At 41.9% G+C, this 18,311-nt stretch overlaps 1 protein-coding gene across 6 annotated transcripts in view; it reads left to right on the forward strand.

Annotated features, from left to right (window-relative positions):
• Positions 1–18,311, forward strand: part of LOC138740670 (plastin-3-like) — a 114,014-nt gene that overhangs the window by 80,151 nt on the left and 15,552 nt on the right. For all 6 annotated transcript variants that reach the window (XM_069893656.1, XM_069893655.1, XM_069893657.1 and 3 more), the window contains 5 exons: positions 5,079–5,208; positions 7,112–7,244; positions 11,105–11,186; positions 12,550–12,715; positions 15,828–15,970. In XM_069893656.1, the coding sequence (XP_069749757.1) occupies positions 5,079–5,208; positions 7,112–7,244; positions 11,105–11,186; positions 12,550–12,715; positions 15,828–15,970 (654 nt within the window). The remainder of the gene's footprint in view (positions 1–5,078; positions 5,209–7,111; positions 7,245–11,104; positions 11,187–12,549; positions 12,716–15,827; positions 15,971–18,311) is intronic.

Here is an 18,311-nt window from a genome sequence, read left to right on the forward strand (position 1 = left end):
TATTTTATTAAGTTTTCTCTCTGCAACTGTTGATGTGCCAGACTGTCCTTTGGAGCTGGTTTAGTTACTGTCAAATGCTTTACTTAACTTCCTTTAAGATGCCAGACTTCAATCCAAATAGGACTGTATTTCGCTAAATTGGAGCCTTCAGAAGTAGGTTAGTTGAATAATTTTTGTTCATACAAAGATTCCCTGCTCCTTAACTGGTAATCAAAAATATTGCAAAATTATGTGATACAACATTATGTCATAACTTTTTGATGGGTGTTAGATCTTGTCATCTATGACTAGACTGGAGCAGGGGGAATTATGATAAGCCAGGACTCACTTTGATAATGGTTTAAAACACAGAACCGCAGTACCCCCCCCCCATTACAAATTACTTCTTTGTTTACATTTCTCTCTTTTGTATACATATATTTTCTTGAGTACAGTTTAAGCAGAAATTCTGCCCAGCCCACAGGAAAAAGAATCTCAGGGTTGTATGTGACATCATCTATGTATTCTGACAATAAATCTGTTGAACACATGATTAGGAAAAACCTCTGCTTATTAACAGTGAGCATCAAGACACCAATCAAGTTTTCCATTTCTGCAAGTTGCAACTTTTTCTGCATACAATTAGCAATTGTGTAGCAGAAAAATATTTTATCTTCCATTTCCCAGACATCCTGGGTCAAGTTCCAAAATCAATAATGTGTAAATGGAGGAAATGCTGTTATACCCTTTTCATCCTTATTAAGATAAGAAACTTGGTGGCACAATCAGGCCGGTATTGCCAGTTCACATATTGAAGCCAAGTTTCTTTCCACTCGACATTGATGTAATGGCTAGACTTCAGGCTGGAGAGGAAATGGGCTTTGGAATTTTCTTGTGCTGTAAGTTCCTCCCTCACCCACTACAGTTTTAAAAAAAAATAAAATAAAATGCTAAGATTATTATTCTTAATGTCAATTCCCACAGGATTATGATGCCCCCATTATCTTCTTAATGAAGTAACAAACAGAAAATTGAATTGTAGACCTGATCAAGCAAATGGAGTTATTGATATTAGTAGTGGATGAGTCTAGCTACAAAGCTATCTGTTTAAATAAAAACTATTCTTTGTGTCAGCCAAGTAATTCTAGTTAAGAATTAGACACTTTCGACTTTAAAGTTGGAAACAAAAAAAACACAACCACCCATTTCCATGTTAATTTACCTGTGGATGCAGGTTTCCCCAATCAAATCTACCATTGACAACTTGCTGCTCCCATCTCCACTATCACCTGTTCTTGCTGCAACCTTTGGGAATTGACACCTGAAATCCAGCACCTCTCGGTTCAAAAACATTTTTTTTCCCCAATGGCTTTCAAGCTCTTGAACCTCCCATTACTACCCTGATCATAAACTACTCCAGCAATATAAAAAGACCTGCCTGCACTATTGAAACGACTTTTTTGCATTTTTTTATGTTTACTATTTCTTTCCATACCGATGTATTTGAATATATACTGTTGGAGTTGATGTTTTGTTTAACAAAGGTACCTTTTGGCTGCATATGTACATTGTCCTTGTGTGAATGACAATAAACTTTGTGCTTTGTGTATTTGAGCAGCACGGTTTAGCGCAATGGTGTTACACCTCCAACGACCTGGGTTCAAATCTGGCACTATCAGTCAGAAGCTTGTGCATTCTCCCACCCTTCAAAATGTGCGGGGGTTATAGGTCAATTGGGCTCAGTGGCCGGAAGGGCCTGTTACCGTGCTGTATGTCTAAATTAAAAATTTTAAAACTCTGTCATTATTATCACCAAGGTCAATTTTGGCAGCATACTTATGCATCACATGTTCAAATTCTTCAAGGAAAACCACAGGTCACATTCTATCAGAATACTTTATCCCAAATTTCATTCTTCAAAGCTACTGACCTATTCCCCATCCATGTTAACTGATTGCCTCCCATTCCACTATTGCTAATAGAGTTTTGTAGGCTCTTTTAGAAGTCCAGAAAGAACTTATTGTTTGTAAAAAGGTTGATAAGACGTGGCTTTTCCATAATGCCATGTTTGATGTTAATATTAGGGCTTCTGATTATAAACCTGCTATAAAGTCCCATAACAATCCAATTTTAAAAGGACCTACGTACTATTGGTAAAAACAGAATGCTTAAGAAACTGCAGGTCAAACAGCATACTTTGTATATCAAATATAAAGATACATAACAAAATTTTCTGGCTTGAGCCCTTCCGCTCAAGCCCGAAACATTCATTATGTGTCTTTATCTCTGATGTATAAAGTATGCTGTTTGACCTGCAGAGTTTCTTAAGCATTCTGTTTTTACTTCAATGAAATTTGTCTACAGATCTTCATGTTTTACTGTGCATCATAATGCTAACACCTTAGAGGTCCAGGACAAATCTGTCACTCAAACAAAAAGAGACCTGTACACTGGGAGAGTTATGCCACAACTTAGCCAGCTGTCAATTATTTTGAACGCCCCAAAATGTTCTTTGACATATAACAAAAAAATCAAGAATTAAAAATTATTCATCCAATAAACAATGTTTAATTGTTACTTATTATTTTGTTATCAGAGTTTTTGTAGAATTTGGTATTTGAATGCAACCAGAAAATCACCAGTGGTATTATGCAAGAGTCCTTAATATCTTGATACTTGGTTGTCAGGAGGTGGGGTGGTTCCAGTTAAATGCTAAGTACCATCTCATCCTAAATAGCGAAACACTGGTTGAAGACAGGAACTCGAGCAATGTAATGTGAACACGTGAGCTGTCCAGAAGCCGCTATGGGTTAAATTGCAGCATTTCCCAACAAGTTCAGGCCCATTACCTTCCCATCAATGGCCATGATGTATTGAATGTTTGGAATTTTTTATCTCTAGACTTAATCCCCTCAATATATGTTCAGCAGAACAAACTAATTATACATTGTTAAAGCACAGGATTCTGTTGACACTGTGGTTAAGTGGAAAAAAAACACACAAATGCTGGAGAAACTCAGCAGGTGAAGATACAAGATGAAACAGTGGACATCAAACCTTCTCCACCAGCAGGAGCTGACGGCTCCCTTTGGAGCTGCAGGCCATCTACCATTAAGATTCTGCCCATAATACATTCCAAAAAAGAAAAATCTAAAGTTTAAAAAAAAACTAAAGTCGACCAGAATTATTACAATTTTTGGACAAGAAATTCTAATCAAAAGCCCTCAAGCCCAAAACCTTGTTGATCTTTCTTCACCTTTGTGACATAAAGGCACTGTTTGACCTGCTGAGATTCTCCAGCATTTGTGTGTGTGTTTTTTTTTTCAATTACACTTTGTTATTCTTTGTGACCTTCTCCGGCAACAATGATAGAGATCCTGCCACTGGAATGAATGGCTGCTAGGCATTAAAAACTGCAACTACTGTCAATTCATCTTCCTGTTCAAGATCCTAGGGTTGAAGCTTATATACTTGTGAAGCTTGGCAATGTGAGGAAGGCACACCAACCTGGTACACGTTTCCTCCTGAAGAAAATCTGCAAAGTGAAGTGACAACAGAAAGCAGTTATGATGTGGCAAGTGGTTGCAGAGTGGGAAAGAACTGGAGGATCTATGAGAGTGAGATCTGAAGAGCCAACTCATCCAAAATGCTCATTGACATCAGGGAGAAATCGGCATTGATCATCTAACAATGGCTTGTGAACCAAATGGCTCATTGGAAAGATTAGCATGGAGAAATTAGCTTGCTTCACTTTACATCTTCAAGGAAGGATGATGTAGCTTCCAGAGATGTTTTATCACTACTCAAGGTTATTACTCCATGATTTTGCTTTATCTTGGGGTGACCAATAATAAAAATCCTTGCAGAATCCCGCAATTAAGGTTTAAAGCAAAGGCAGTTCTCCTGCTTGAAAAATAGGCCAAAATAGAAATCAAGGTTTAAAGGAAAAGAGGAATGACACAAATTTAAGCTATTGGAAGAATATGAGACATGTGTTTGTCCTAATATGACTAGGTTAGCAGTGTCTGATGAGATGATGTGAATGTAAATTAAGTAAGAGGTTAATCAGTGGTTGAAGTGGCCGTAAACAGACGTTCATTTGCAGAGCCATCAAAGTATCCTATGGTTGGTGAATTCCTATGAAGTTGATGGAATTTATATCTAGAGCTGGGTTTAATGAAAGCTGTTAAAAGATCTAAATTCGACATAAACCAACTAAAATTACAAAGAGTGAAGAACAGAAAGACAGTCCCTCATTTCCACGGATGTTCTCACGAATAACATTTTCAATTGCAGGCAATATGTATAGCTGTATTTGTATCTAAATTTTATGTTTCTCTATCATGTGATCTATCATTCTTTTGATTATAACAGATAAATTAAGGACGTGGCTACCATTGAAGGTAATGAAACCACATTAATGTAGTGACATTGCACAGTTTCAAGTCCAGCTTGCCTTTTCATTTTGGCCACAAAACTAACTTCATCAAACCCCTTGTCTAAACACAAGCCGTTTATCATGCACCACTGCTTCTGTAATGACATCAGAACAGGAACACAGAGATGCCTGAGTTGGCAATACATCCTTGTGTTCATTTTGTTGAAGTTCAGATGTGTTGCATCCATTTCAGCAATAATATTGGGGTAAAAAAATGTCCATTCCAGTTTAGGACATTTTTGTTGCATGCACCTTTTAGTGAATTAGTGACACCATTGAATTCTAAATTGAAGAAATCTTTTTACAGGAATTTATTTCTGAAAGTGCACTTTTTTCTTTCCAGCCATTCAGACTGAGAATGAACTAGTTTATAGACCTATTTTGCAGGAGAACAGTGCAATTGGATTGGAAATATGTCAGTAATGAAAAGGACATAAAATAAATCTATTTGTTATTACTTGAACTAAAATCAGCTGAGTGGGGTGGAATTGTCCTGACCCTGGGGTACACTGATTATTAAATAGCATGTGAAATGGCACACCTTTGCACAGTTATACTTAAGGAAGCCATTCTGTGGATAGTTTGCTAGTCAAACTCAATACTCTGCTTCAAATTACTGATTTAAAATGGAAGTGTTCCCATATACCACTTTAATTCGCAGATTGTTCAGAATTTGAAAAGTAGTCATGTCGCAAAAACATTCCGAATGGCAATAAACAGGAGAGAGGGGATCTGTGCCATTGGTGGAACTTCTCTTCAATCAAGTGAAGGCACCCAGCATTCTTATTCAGGTACTCGCCTCTCAGAAATGTTGTCATCTATGCAAGAGACAACTTTTATTCTTGAGAAATGCAGTTCTCAAAATAAATGCATTCAGGTAACATTTTTGCACGTGATCTGAATCTCAGTGATGTTCCCTGGATCCTTGTGTTTATCCAGTTCTTGACGCTGCTCTTTTTGTTCTATCACAACTTGCCATTTGCTACACTGAACTGTATTGGGAGATATATCACACTTTGATTATTGTATGCTTCATTCATTGTACTGAATGAAGCCTTTGCTTGGTCATTTGAGCTGGTGGAGGCAGATGCCTCGGGTATCACACTGAAGGGTTGCTGCAGTGTCGGGAGTGCCTGCTTTTGATTAGAATTTTTTGCCCAAAAATAATAATTCTGGTCGACTTTTTTTATGCTTGAGATTTTTCTTTTTCTGAATGTATTATGGGCAGAATCTTAATGGTAGATGGCCTGCAGCTCCAGCTGCTGGTGATGCAGGAGGTTTGGCATCCACTGTTTTCATCTTGTATTCCTATGTTTGAGCTCTAAGACAACACGTGGATGAAGGAAAAGGTTCTTTAAAGTTGTGGTAAGAAACACATGAGGCAGACCATGACGTTTTCAAACCTCCATTACAGATCTCCCATACAGCAGTCGAGTCTTCAGTTATTGCTCTTGCATCACAGTACAGGCCTATCAACTTTCTCTCTGTAAGCCGATTGATCATTGTCGCCGATGAGGCAAACTACTGTTGTGACATCTGCAAATGACAATTCCATTGGTGCAGAACTTGGCAGTGCAGACGCGAGTCAGCAGTACCAACAGTAGCAGGCTGAACACGCAGCCCTGAGGTGTGCCAATGCTCAGTGTGATGGGGCTTGAGGTTTTGCTGCCAGCTCGGACAGACCGTGGACTTAAGAGTTGCAGAGAAGGGTGCTGAGTGCCAGTGAGGGCAGTTTATCCACCAGTCTATGATTGTGTTGAAGGCCAAGATGAAGTCATTGACAACAGCCTGGTGAACGAGGTGAGTCTGGATGGACTGGAGGACCAGGGCTGTGGCATCGTCTGTGGATTGGTTTGGCTAACAGGCAAACTGGAATGAAATCCTGATCACCTAAGCCTTGAAGGCAATGAAAATGCAGGAATGAATTTGCCCATAATATATGATCTTTATAGAAGTCCTGTGAATGGCTGCTCGGATGTTCTGAGGGCTTCTGCATGGGATTATGCTTGAAGTTGATTAATTGTTTGCAAAGTGGCTGGAGTGGGGATAGGACAGGTTTCACGTGGGTCTGGTTCGGTTGCTTATGACAATGTGTTTCCCTCTTAATTATAGATATTGTTTATCTTTGGAAGTATCAATATCCACTTCTTCCACATTCTTCCAAACTCCTTCCTGATTATTTAAAAAAGGAAACCTCATCACATGTTTTTCTTGAGATTCTTAAATGTTTCATGGGGCTGTGGTGTTGCCTCCAAGTTGTAGAGGCCAGGCTGTGACCCTGACCTCTGGTGCTAGCTGTGAGGAGTTTGCACCTTCCCTCCACGACCATGTGGGTTTTCCCCCCCTAGATTTCCATATCATAGAATAGAGGCTCATCTAAATTACTTAGTGTTGGATAATGACAAAAAGAATTGATGGATATGTGTGAAGGAGGATAAATTGCAGAACTACAGAGAAACAAAGAGAGAAGGAATTAGCTGTTTGTTCTGCAAGGGGTCTGCTTGACCGCAGGAGAAAGAATCTCAGGGTGGTATGTGATTTCTCTGACAAGAAATCTGAATCTAAAGCAGTTACTAATACCTGCTTCCTATCTGGCTGACAGTGATATAAAAGTATGAGCTTCGAACATAGTATAACATCAGGAAATATTAATCATTATATTTAAACAGTGATTTTTTTTAAACCTTTGAACAGAAGAAGAAAAGTATGCATTTGTCAACTGGATAAATAAGGCTTTGGAGAATGATCCAGATTGTGGTAAAATGCTGCCTATGGATCCCAACACAGACGCCCTGTTTAAAGCTGTTGACAATGGCATTGTACTCTGGTGAGCTGGTTTTTTTTCAGTTATACTGTTGATGTAATTAACCTATTGTATGTTTCATTTCCCTTGAGAAACTGCATTTTTTGCCAGTCTTTAATATGAATATTACCAGTGAATTGTTATGAACATTTTCATTTCAACTCCCTTTTTAGTACCTCGAGAAATTGTGGACAGTTGCATTTGGGTCGTTATATGGACTGGTATTATTCTCCTCAACCCATTCTTCTCATTGCTTGCCGGTCCTTCAGTATTCTCCTTATGCACTTTCAGATGGCCAAAATACTCTGATGTAAAGCCGCCTATTCTACCCCTACGCAGTTGTCGGGGTGGGGGGGGGTTCATCTGAAAGTGGAGAACCCAGCCAGGAGGAGCACTGACCTAACCCTCCTCCTGTAGGTATATTCTCCGGCTCCGAGAATCCCCCTCGTTGCACCTGAAAGCAGCAGTGGGACTACGGCCACAGTCCACAGGAGCTGGCATTCGCTCAGACGTGGCTCTCCTTCAGCCGGCACATTCAGGTGACAGAAAGGCGTCTTCTCCACGGCCACCTGAATGTCCCAGCTGCGCTCCCCCAGCCGCGTCTGACGTTTTGGTAAAGATTGTATTTTATCACAAGTGAATACTTTAAAAGTTGCTGTTTCTGTTGAATACAACTGATTAGGAGAACCAGCCCATCTTCCTTGATTAAAAACTGAAATTTTATCTAATTTCTAGTGCAAGCATGTTATTTTGGGTAATTGAATGGGCAGATGCTGTTCAGTTCAATCCATTGCTATAATTAGCATTGGAAATTGATGAATGTAAATGTTTAATCTGCTATTAACTCACTAAATGTTTTGTTCATTGTATCACGTTTAAAATATTATCCTATGGTTCTTGTCCTTTTCAGAGAACTGCAACCTAGGCAGTTAGATATTTATCCCTCTCTGCTTTGTAGCACATTCTTCAGCTCTTTGTCAGCCATTGCTGGCAGATCTCCCTCCCACTGAAAAATTTGTTTTGTTGCTTTCATGTGGTAGAAAGGATTTTTTTTAATTTAAGAAGGAAACTACAAAAGTCTGCAGACACCGTGGTTGAAGTAAAAACACAATGCTGGAGAAACTCGGCAGGTCAAACAGGTCAAAGATGCATAACTGATGGTCCAGGGTTGAGCCCTTCATCAAATACAAAATATGCCCAGCAGCAAAAGCTAGTTTTAAAACTCTTATCAGTGACGGGAGTATAAAAACAATTCTTGAGCCATTCAGCAAATCTAGTACATTGGTTGAGAGTGGAATAACGGAGATGTGATATCAAATCCTCTCTCCTTGCATTTTACTCCTCAACGCAAATTTATAACCATTTGCTTTCTTTCAGTTTTCCAGGCTCTTTAGTGTTTCTTGTTTGTGTAAGGTTAGGACAGCAGAAATGGAGATGTGACAATTAGACTTGTTTCAAGTCTGAAACAACCTAGTTCAGGGAACCACTCCAGTGTGACAGCTTGCATTTGCAGGCATCAGTTTTTACCCCGGTCAGACACTGGTCTCAAGCTTGATGACCACAACATTCAGACATGTCTGGGAAGGCATTTTATTCAAACGATCTCTCTTCTCTGGAGAAGAACTATCTTCACCTAATCTAGTTCTACCCTTGCAATTTGAAAATCTTGGTTGCTGGTAACATGTTGAATTGCCCTCCGTAGCTGCTAGTTTAGAATACTGTTTAAGAGCTAGATGTCTGAAAATCCTTTCAGGCTCTACATTCATGCATCACAGATGACAGGAATTTGTTAACCCGGATAGAGAAATTTGCTGGGCGTACTTGCTTGTTTTATTGTTGTTAATTTTGAGATCCAGCACAGAAACGGGCCCTTCCAACCCACAAGCCCTTGCCACTCATGTGACCAATCAACCTTCTAACCTTGTATGTTTCTGGAATGTCAGAGCAACCGGAGCAAACGCATGCAGACACAATAGAATGTACAAACAGACAGTACTGGATTTGAAACCATGACAACAGGACTGTAACAGCATTGCACAAATCGCTATGCTACCTGTGCTGCCCCAATGACTAGGTATTTCGGAGCACCTGTGTTAAGTGTCCCAACCCAAAATGTTGATGGTCCATTTCTATCCATGGATGCTGCCTGACCTGCTAGGTCCCTTCTTCTCCTCTTTGTATGCACAGTAAGAAGTGAGTTTGTGAAGGGCAACCATCCTAGCCCCAGTACATCATTGGAGCAATGCTTAAAGGTTGTATCCTTACCCCAACCATCTTGAGCTGCTTCATTTGTAACCTTGCTTTCATCAGAAATAGGGATGCTTGCTGACAGTCGCACCATGGTCAGACAATTTGCAACTCCTCAACAAAGAAACCATCCATCCCTGCATCAGCAAGACCAGAGCTGCGTTTGAGGCATGGGGGTTGTTAAGTGGCAAATTTCATGCAGACTCCAAGGTGCTGGACATTGACAATTGGCTGCAATAGAGTCTGAGTGAAACATGAAAATCTGCAGACATTGTGTATGTGGTGAAAACACAGAAATGTTGGAAGAATTCCACTGGTCTCACAGCATCCATAGGAGGTAAAAGATGTATTACCAAAATTTTGGGCCTGAGCAAAGATGAAGCAAAGAACAGGAAGGGGGACGAGGGGATTTATAAATTGCTAACCCATTGAGGAACTAGCACACTTTTGAGATGAGGCAAGCAACCAGAGGACACTGGACGAACTCCATGAGTTCCTGCACTACTACTATGCAGCCATTCACAGTAGGTCAATTACACGTGTAATGGATTACTTGTCACTTGCAGCTCCATCAGCGTTCAAGAACTCTGACTCCATCCAGGATAACACAATCCGTTTAACACCACCACCCTGAACATTCATTCCCTCCACCTCCAATTGTGTCTGCAGTGTGCACCATCTGCAAAGTGCATTGCAATTAGTATAAGTAGAGTCACCATAAAGGCAGCGGCTTAAGATGAAGCACCTGTAGTATCTTCTGCATTGCATGCAGTCCTTGTTTGTGGGGAGAGTAAAATCGGATTGGTGTATAATTAGAGTAAAAGGGAGCTTCATGATTGGCGTAGTGGGATGAAGAGCCTGTTTCCATAATGACTTCTGAAAAATTAATACTTAAAAACAAAAAAAATATATACATTTGAGGCCAACATTGCAGCACTTTCATTCACATCAAATAGAAGTAAAAGTGTGAGCAAGATATTTCACATCAAATATTGCCATGTTGGAATTGTTTATCTAATGTGTTGACAAGCTTGCAAAACGCAAGTGAACTTTGTCATCACCTGAAATGATTGTTTGAGCACTTTGATTGGAACCAGAGTTGCAATTCGAAAATGTTGGCTTTGCTTGTTCATCTCTAGTGAATGAACTGATCGAACCCCTTTCAACAACACAGATTTGGAAAAGACTTTTAATCTGTTCCAACCAATTTCGCCTTTTTCTAAAATAAAACGTATATTAAAATGTGAGCCGGTGCAAATGTGTTGATTATTAGATTATAGATGAGATGGACCTGCATGGTGACCATTTGCCATCAGCGTATTGTAGGATTGTTGTTGAAAAGGGTTTAATGTAGAATTCCAGACAGTGAAAGGCAGATTTTCATTGTGGAAGGCCCATTAATCAATATTATGGAAAAAAAATCAGCTTTTTATATCATCATCTCTTAAATTTTCACCTGAAGTTAGATATAGAGTGAATGAAATGTGGTGTGGCTTTGAAAACTTGAGTTTGTTTATATTGATGATGATGTGAGCTAAATCTAAATTCTTCCATCAATAGCAATAAATTCATTTATTGTTTAGATTGGAGATGCTGAGGGCTTTTCTGCACTCTTAATAATCATCTTCCACTTTCAGCAAAATGATCAACCTCTCTGTGCCAGATACTATTGATGAACGAACCATCAACAAAAAAAAGATCACACCATTTACCATTCAGGTAACTATGCAGAGATTAATACTCGTCATGTCTAATGATAGCGCTGCTTGAACTTTGGCTGAAACAGTGCAAACAATATTCTGGCAATATTACTTCACTAAAAATCGTCAATCATTCCCCATTTCTTCAACTTTCATGTACGAGAGGGTGTTTTCCTTTTTTTTGTGAAATATTAGGGAGCAAAATTGCCAAGAATATGACACTGTGGAAGAATAATCTTGTGCTCTTGCAGATTTACAATATGTGAAGCCTTGTGGAGGTGGAGGTGCCTCAAGATCATTTTCACCTGGTTTTAATGGAAGTTTCAGAGCAGGAGTTGATGGGCAGAAAGGAGGGAGACTTCTTTCTCTCCCCCGCCTCCCCTCTCCCCCGCCTCCCCTCTCCCCGCCTCCCCTCTCCCCCGCCTCCCCTCTCCCCCGCCTCCCCTCTCCCCCCCTTCCCTCTCCCCCGCCTCCCCTCTCCCCGCCTCCCCTCTCCCCGCCTCCCCTCTCCCCACCTCCCCTCTCCCCCGCCTCCCCTCTCCCCCGCCTCCCCTCTCCCCCGCCTCCCCTCTCCCCCGCCTCCCCTCTCCCCCGCCTCCCCTCTCCCCCGCCTCCCCTCTCCCCCGCCTCCCCTCTCCCCCGCCTCCCCTCTCCCCCGCCTCCCCTCTCCCCCGCCTCCCCTCTCCCCCGCCTCCCCTCTCCCCCGCCTCCCCTCTCCCCGCCTCCCCTCTCCCCCGCCTCCCCTCTCCCCCGCCTCCCCTCTCCCCCGCCTCCCCTCTCCCCCGCCTCCCCTCTCCCCCGCCTCCCCTCTCCCCCGCCTCCCCTCTCCCCCGCCTCCCCTCTCCCCCGCCTCCCCTCTCCCCCGCCTCCCCTCTCCCCCGCCTCCCCTCTCCCCCGCCTCCCCTCTCCCCCGCCTCCCCTCTCCCCCGCCTCCCCTCCCCGCCTCCCCTCTCCCCGCCTCCCCTCTCCCCCGCCTCCCCTCTCCCCCGCCTCCCCTCTCCCCGCCTCCCCTCTCCCCCGCCTCCCCTCTCCCCCGCCTCCCCTCTCCCCCGCCTCCCCTCTCCCCCGCCTCCCCTCTCCCCCGCCTCCCCCTCTCCCCCGCCTCCCCCTCTCCCCCGCCTCCCCCTCTCCCCCGCCTCCCCCTCTCCCCCGCCTCCCCCTCTCCCCCTCTCCCCCTCTCCCCCTCTCCCCCTCTCCCCCTCTCCCCCTCTCCCCCTTCCCCCTCACTCTTCTCTCTCCCCTCTCTTTCCTATCATTGGGAGGAGTATCTGGTCTTTCATGACATGCTGCACTGTATCACACACACTTCTGAGTAATCAACCTCTGAAGTGTTCATTGTTCTTCAAGCCTCATAATGTACTAAATATGTTTCATTTGTCCAGGAAAACTTGAACCTTGCTTTGAACTCTGCCTCTGCCATCGGTTGCCATGTTGTCAATATTGGTGCTCAAGACTTGAGAGAAGGAAAACCCCATCTTGTCTTGGGTCTCCTGTGGCAGATCATCAAAATTGGGCTTTTTGCAGATATTGAACTCAGTAGAAATGAAGGTAAGTCCAAATGGTAAAGGAGTGCCGAATCAAGAGTAGTCTCTCCAGCCAACTCCAACATTGAAAAAGTATCTGATCTAATTCCACAAAACCTCCTTTATCTCGTTAAACATTTGGTTAACAAAATCAGTCATTCTCTAATTTAAAGTTAACATGGATTCATATCAACTGCTATTCATGGGATAGAATTCTAGAGTTCAGGCTTTTCAATTTGCAGAATTATCTCCTAGCTTAACTGGAGAAAGGCATAAGTAATTTTTAGTGCGTGGTCCAGTTACCCTGATCGATGGGGAGATCTTCTCTCCACATGTTCCATTAACTTCCCCCAAATGTCATGAAAATTAAATTAATCAATCACAAAACACAAATAGAAAGATGTAGCCTAGTTTCAGAAACATCTCATGGTATTTTTAATCTTTTTGTAATTTAAGTCCAGGCTTCATTTTGATGAATTCAAAGCAAGGTCGATTATGCTGAACACTGCTTATGGTGCATCAGATGTGATCGAACCTGGCCTGATTGTGGCTGAAAGATAATATCACAGCTGAATGGTCATTGTTTCAGATCAGTGACCTGTCAACAGGGCAAAGTTGGCTGAGGCTATGAAAAGTGTTGAGCACGGGTGAACTGTGTGCAAGAGATAGAGTAGAAACAGGGAACGAGCGAGAAGGGAAAAGGATGGAATTGAGAAATAGAAAATGCAGCAGATTTTGGAAAAGTTGAGATAAATCCTGAACACTGGTAGTTCAGGCAGCATCTGGTCAGGTTATGTCCTTTCATCAGCACCAGCTGGAGGTCCTTTCTTTTCCACTCCTGCGCGATGCATTCACTGCTCGTGGAGTCTCCTCCACACCGGAGAGACCAGACACCATGGATGATCACTTGGGGTCACAAGGGTGGCCTTGTCCTTCTAGTTGCCTCTCACTCTAATTCTTGATCCCATGCCCACTCTTGTCTTTGACCCCTCACACTGTTCAAGTAGAGCCCAGCAAAAGCATCAGGAATAGCAGTTCATCTTCCAAGTGGCATTTTACAGCTCTTGAGACTTAAAACTAAAAAAAATCAGTCTACCTGACCACTTCTTATCAAAGATCATCAACCATTGGCACTGACTCTACCTCTCTTCCTCTACAGCTGTGGGGTAACCTCTAGTATTTTGCATTTCCCAGTTTTAGCTTTCTTTTGTTCCTCTTCATTATGCTCCCTTTCGTTTATCTTCATCGTGTATCTTCAAATAAACCATCTGTAACAATAAAACTTTACCACCCTCTTGACCATCTTTCCTGCCACTCTCTCTCCAGGCCATCAGTGTTGTTGCTTTTGTTCTCTCCACCCCTCTCCCAACCTTCAACGTACTTGCCTTCATCTTTCCTCTGTTGAACTTTCCTCAGATATTTCCTCACCTGCTGAATATTTCCAGCATTTTCTTTTGTCATCTCCATTTTCCAGTATTTTATTTTTTATTTCAGCATTTAGAAACTTGAGTAATGTTTTCCATGGGCTGAGTACTCCTTTATTTTGATACGTAACATTAGCTTTTTGATAAACTCGTCTTCTGCTGTTGCTTCAAAACAAGTTTGTGTTCTGGTTCACCAACTGTATTTATTATGGATCAAATGTTGTAAAAGTTCCCGGGGATCTTTTCGCAGGGGAATTTTTCAGAAAACTTGGTCCTAGATGACAACATGAAATGTTAGCTCAGTTTGCTAAGTGATCAATCAAATAAGTCCATTTTAAGATGCAGATTGATGAGGACATGTTTGCAGTGGGAAGCTCTGAACTTGGTATTGATGCTTGATCAACAGCTGCCAGGGTGGGACTAATTAGAATCAAAGATGCTCAGGAGGTTCATTTTATGGGCCTGGGAGTCTCCTTGATTGCTAGTTCTTCCAGAAATATACCCGTACCACTGTGCCTGTCATTCAGAAGATATCTTATTCAGTTCTAAAGCTTGCAGAACTTCAATATATTTGTTTGATGTGAATTAAAGCTATTTTGTAACCTGATTGTCTGGGAGGTATTCGCCCCTGAAGGGTACATTACCATAGAACCCCTTTCAGAGAACAAGATTGAAGTTGGATATATTAATTGAACGGATCCACTCCAACAAGTTGCTGTGTGAGCTATTAACACCCTTATCCTGAGCTTGTCTGTGTACAGTGATTGGTAAAGTTAGGATGGTGGAAGAAGTAAATGGCTCCCAATATCTCATCATGTGACAAGCTCTGGTGCTTTGCTTCTACTGTGGGCCCACAACTCTTGCCTCATGGTGTTGCTCCAATACTGCCAACCTTTTGCAGAGCCTGAGTTAAAGTCAAGCTCCTGTCAAGATTCAAAGAGTACGACCAAGCCACACAGTGCAATTCAAACAGACTTTGTTCAAATAATGCTAGCAGGAATGAGTAGACTGTCGTGTTGGGTAGACAAGGTCACCTCACTAAGACTGTTTGGTCTCATTCAAAGAACACAGTCACAGGGTACAATGTTTAAGGCATTTTCCCGCATACAAATGTGATAACATTTCTTTGAAGGTATTGCTACAGCTTATGTTTTACATTTTGCATATCCTCTTCCTAATAATCTTGTACCAGTTATAATTAAGAACATCCTTCTGGAATACAAAAAAAAAATCAACAGAAGTCTGGAAGGGTTGCTCACAGAACTTATCAGTATCTATTCTCTGCCTATCTGATTTCTGGAAACCAGAAATGGAAATCAATTTACACATGTAAGTGGCTAGTTTCATAGTAATCTTAGATTCTTGAGGTTGAGGGTGGCCAACATTTTAGCACTGAAAAAATGCCATTCAGGGACTGAGTGGTCCCGGACGCTCCCCATGGTGGGCATTCTGGTACCAGTTTGCTTCAGGATCAGAAATCAAAGGAGTAAGGCCCCTGACATGGATGCTTTGATTGTGAAATCTGGCCTCTTAAATATCCTCAATTATTGGCAAAGATGGGCCTGGTTTAGCTGGGAAATCTCTAGTGCATCAATTGAGGGTATTATTCCCACTGTGATAATAAGTTGGCTTGCATGTTGGAGTTTAGCACTCCCCTGAAAAGATCATGGTCTCAGAGCACGACAGTAGATTAATTGGGATCTGTATCCACAGCGCTGGTTGCTTTGCTCCACGATGGTGAGAGTCTGGAGGATCTGATGAAGTTGTCTCCAGAAGAACTGCTGCTGCGATGGGCGAATTACCATTTGGAGAATGCAGGCTACCAGAAAATCAACAACTTCCACTCGGATATCAAGGTATCATATGTGCAAAATATGCAAGCAGAGTAGGTCGCTGCTACTGACTAGTGGAAGTCATTCCATTCTGAGTATGGTTTAATGAGATTAGAATTGGCACTAATTTGGATTCTTAGAACACAATTGCTTAGAAATTGTTTGGCGTAATATTTTTCTCAGTGCTTGTAATTGGAAAATCAATTCAACCCAAGTAAATTGCATCCATTTCTTGTTCAAATCATGGTAGTTGGGCTGTGTGCTTCCTGCTTTGAAGTCACTTTGCGTGGCTGATGTAGTTTCTGCATCAGGGCCACGTGGGATGGTGTTACTCCCTCGTACACCGCGCTTGGTTTGCCGCAGGGGACTGTGTTACCCTGGACGTTATTGTTGTTAGCCATATTGATCTGGTTCAGCGGCAGTAACTCAAGACATCCAATGGTAAGTGAAAAATATAACCTAAATAATTATAATGAGCTCTTTCCCCCACCCCAGAATAAAAACCACCTTATCATTTGCTCAACTTCAGCCTCTCGCCTATCCAGACAACTGAGATTTTTTCTCTTTGTACCCATTTTCCCCTCCACTCTGCTGCTAATCTGAGCCATCCTAATATTGCTTGTGTTGTGTACTTTTTTTTTTTCATTTTTCTTTCCCTGTCTCCTTCGAGCAAGAATATAGCATCATTATTGATAAATCAAAGGCAATATTGAGTGATAAATAACCAAGACATTGCATACATTTGAGCATTTAGAAGCTTTTAGGCAAATGTTTGAGGAAGATGCTGATACTCAAGTACTGGTACTCTGGCTATACCTGAACTAATTATTTTGAAAGCCAAAATCAAACAGCTGGAGGAACTCGGCGGGTCAGGCAGCATCAGCGGAAGCAGGGGCATGGTGGATGTTTTCGGTCGGGGCCTTGTAACAGGCACCTGTGTTCCTCCAGCAGTTTGTGAGTTGATTCAGATTTCAACATGTGCAGTGTCCTTATCTCTCCAGTTGGTTGCTATTTAATATAAAGACATTCCTTTTCACAGAGCATGGTGAATTTCTGAAGTTCTCTGACCTGGAGGGTATTGGAGGCTTACTTGAGATATTTGAAGTCGAGGTCAATAAATTTGGACAAGTCACAGGGTTAATTGTAATGGGGAACTGGCACAAAAGAGGAGATGAGGCCTTGGGCAGATCAGCCATGATCACATTGAATGAAGGGCAAACTAGAGGGGCCAAGTTGACTACACCTGCTCTTTTGAGTATGATCAGCAATTTTGTTAGACAAAGGCACTTGACTGTTCATGAACTAAATTCATTGTCAGAGACTGGATTTTATTTTCAGGAAAAATCTTCCTGCTTCAGGAGGATATTGGAAGATTTTCCTCTTAACGGACAGTTTGCAACTTTAACAACACTTAAGACCCTTAACAACATCCAGGCTAAAGTACCATATCTTTTGGTGTACAAGTCGAGTCATGAAACTCAAAAAATGGGGCTCGACATACACCAGATATACTTTTGAGACCTTAAATTCAGCTCAAAATACAATCCACGCTGATCCGATGTATAAGTCAACCCTTGGGGGAAAAAAAACCTGACTGCATCAGATTTTCATTGAGATATTTATTGAAAACAACACAATTAGCACCCTTCAAAATCGCTATCATTGTCTGAAAACAACAACACATTTGGAACCCTTCAAAATCACTCTCGCCGTCATCACCTGGAACAAAGATGACGGTAAGCACATCCATGCTCTCACTGTTTAAACAGTCATCATACGGCTCCCAGTCTTTATCTGATGAGGTGGTTTCAGCTTTGTCATCAGTGTCCCACAACAAACCATCTTCCATGCCATCAGTTGCACAAGAGACAATTTTATCACAGTCTCCACTTTAACTTTGTCCCATGCCTTGAGCGCGAAGTTACACGGGAGCCAGCATGCATTTCCCTGCCTTTTTTAACGACTTTTCTGTATTCGACATCCATGAATTCCATTCCTCGCACATGTAATCTTTGAATGGCTTGTTCAAGCAGACATCGATAGGTTGCAAAAGAGACATCAAACGACCCGGGATAACTGCCATTTAAGTATTATGTAGTGCTAATCTACTTTTAGTGTTCTCAGTTAAGTGGCTACAAAACAAATCCCAGACCAGCAAACTCCATTCTTTGCCTGTTCCACACATTGTCTCCCCATAGATTTACACCATTTTCATTCATGTACAAAAATACCTGCAGGGAATTTAATTTTCAGTTTAATTTTACATTTGAAGATTACCATGGGTCTTAACTTTGTCCCGTCATCCATGCACAATAACACCACGGTAAACCTGGTCCTTTCGTAGCTGGTACTTCTGGTTTGCACA

Source organism: Narcine bancroftii, chromosome 8, assembly GCF_036971445.1.
Source record: "Narcine bancroftii isolate sNarBan1 chromosome 8, sNarBan1.hap1, whole genome shotgun sequence".
In the NCBI taxonomy this organism is placed as follows: domain Eukaryota; kingdom Metazoa; phylum Chordata; class Chondrichthyes; order Torpediniformes; family Narcinidae; genus Narcine; species Narcine bancroftii.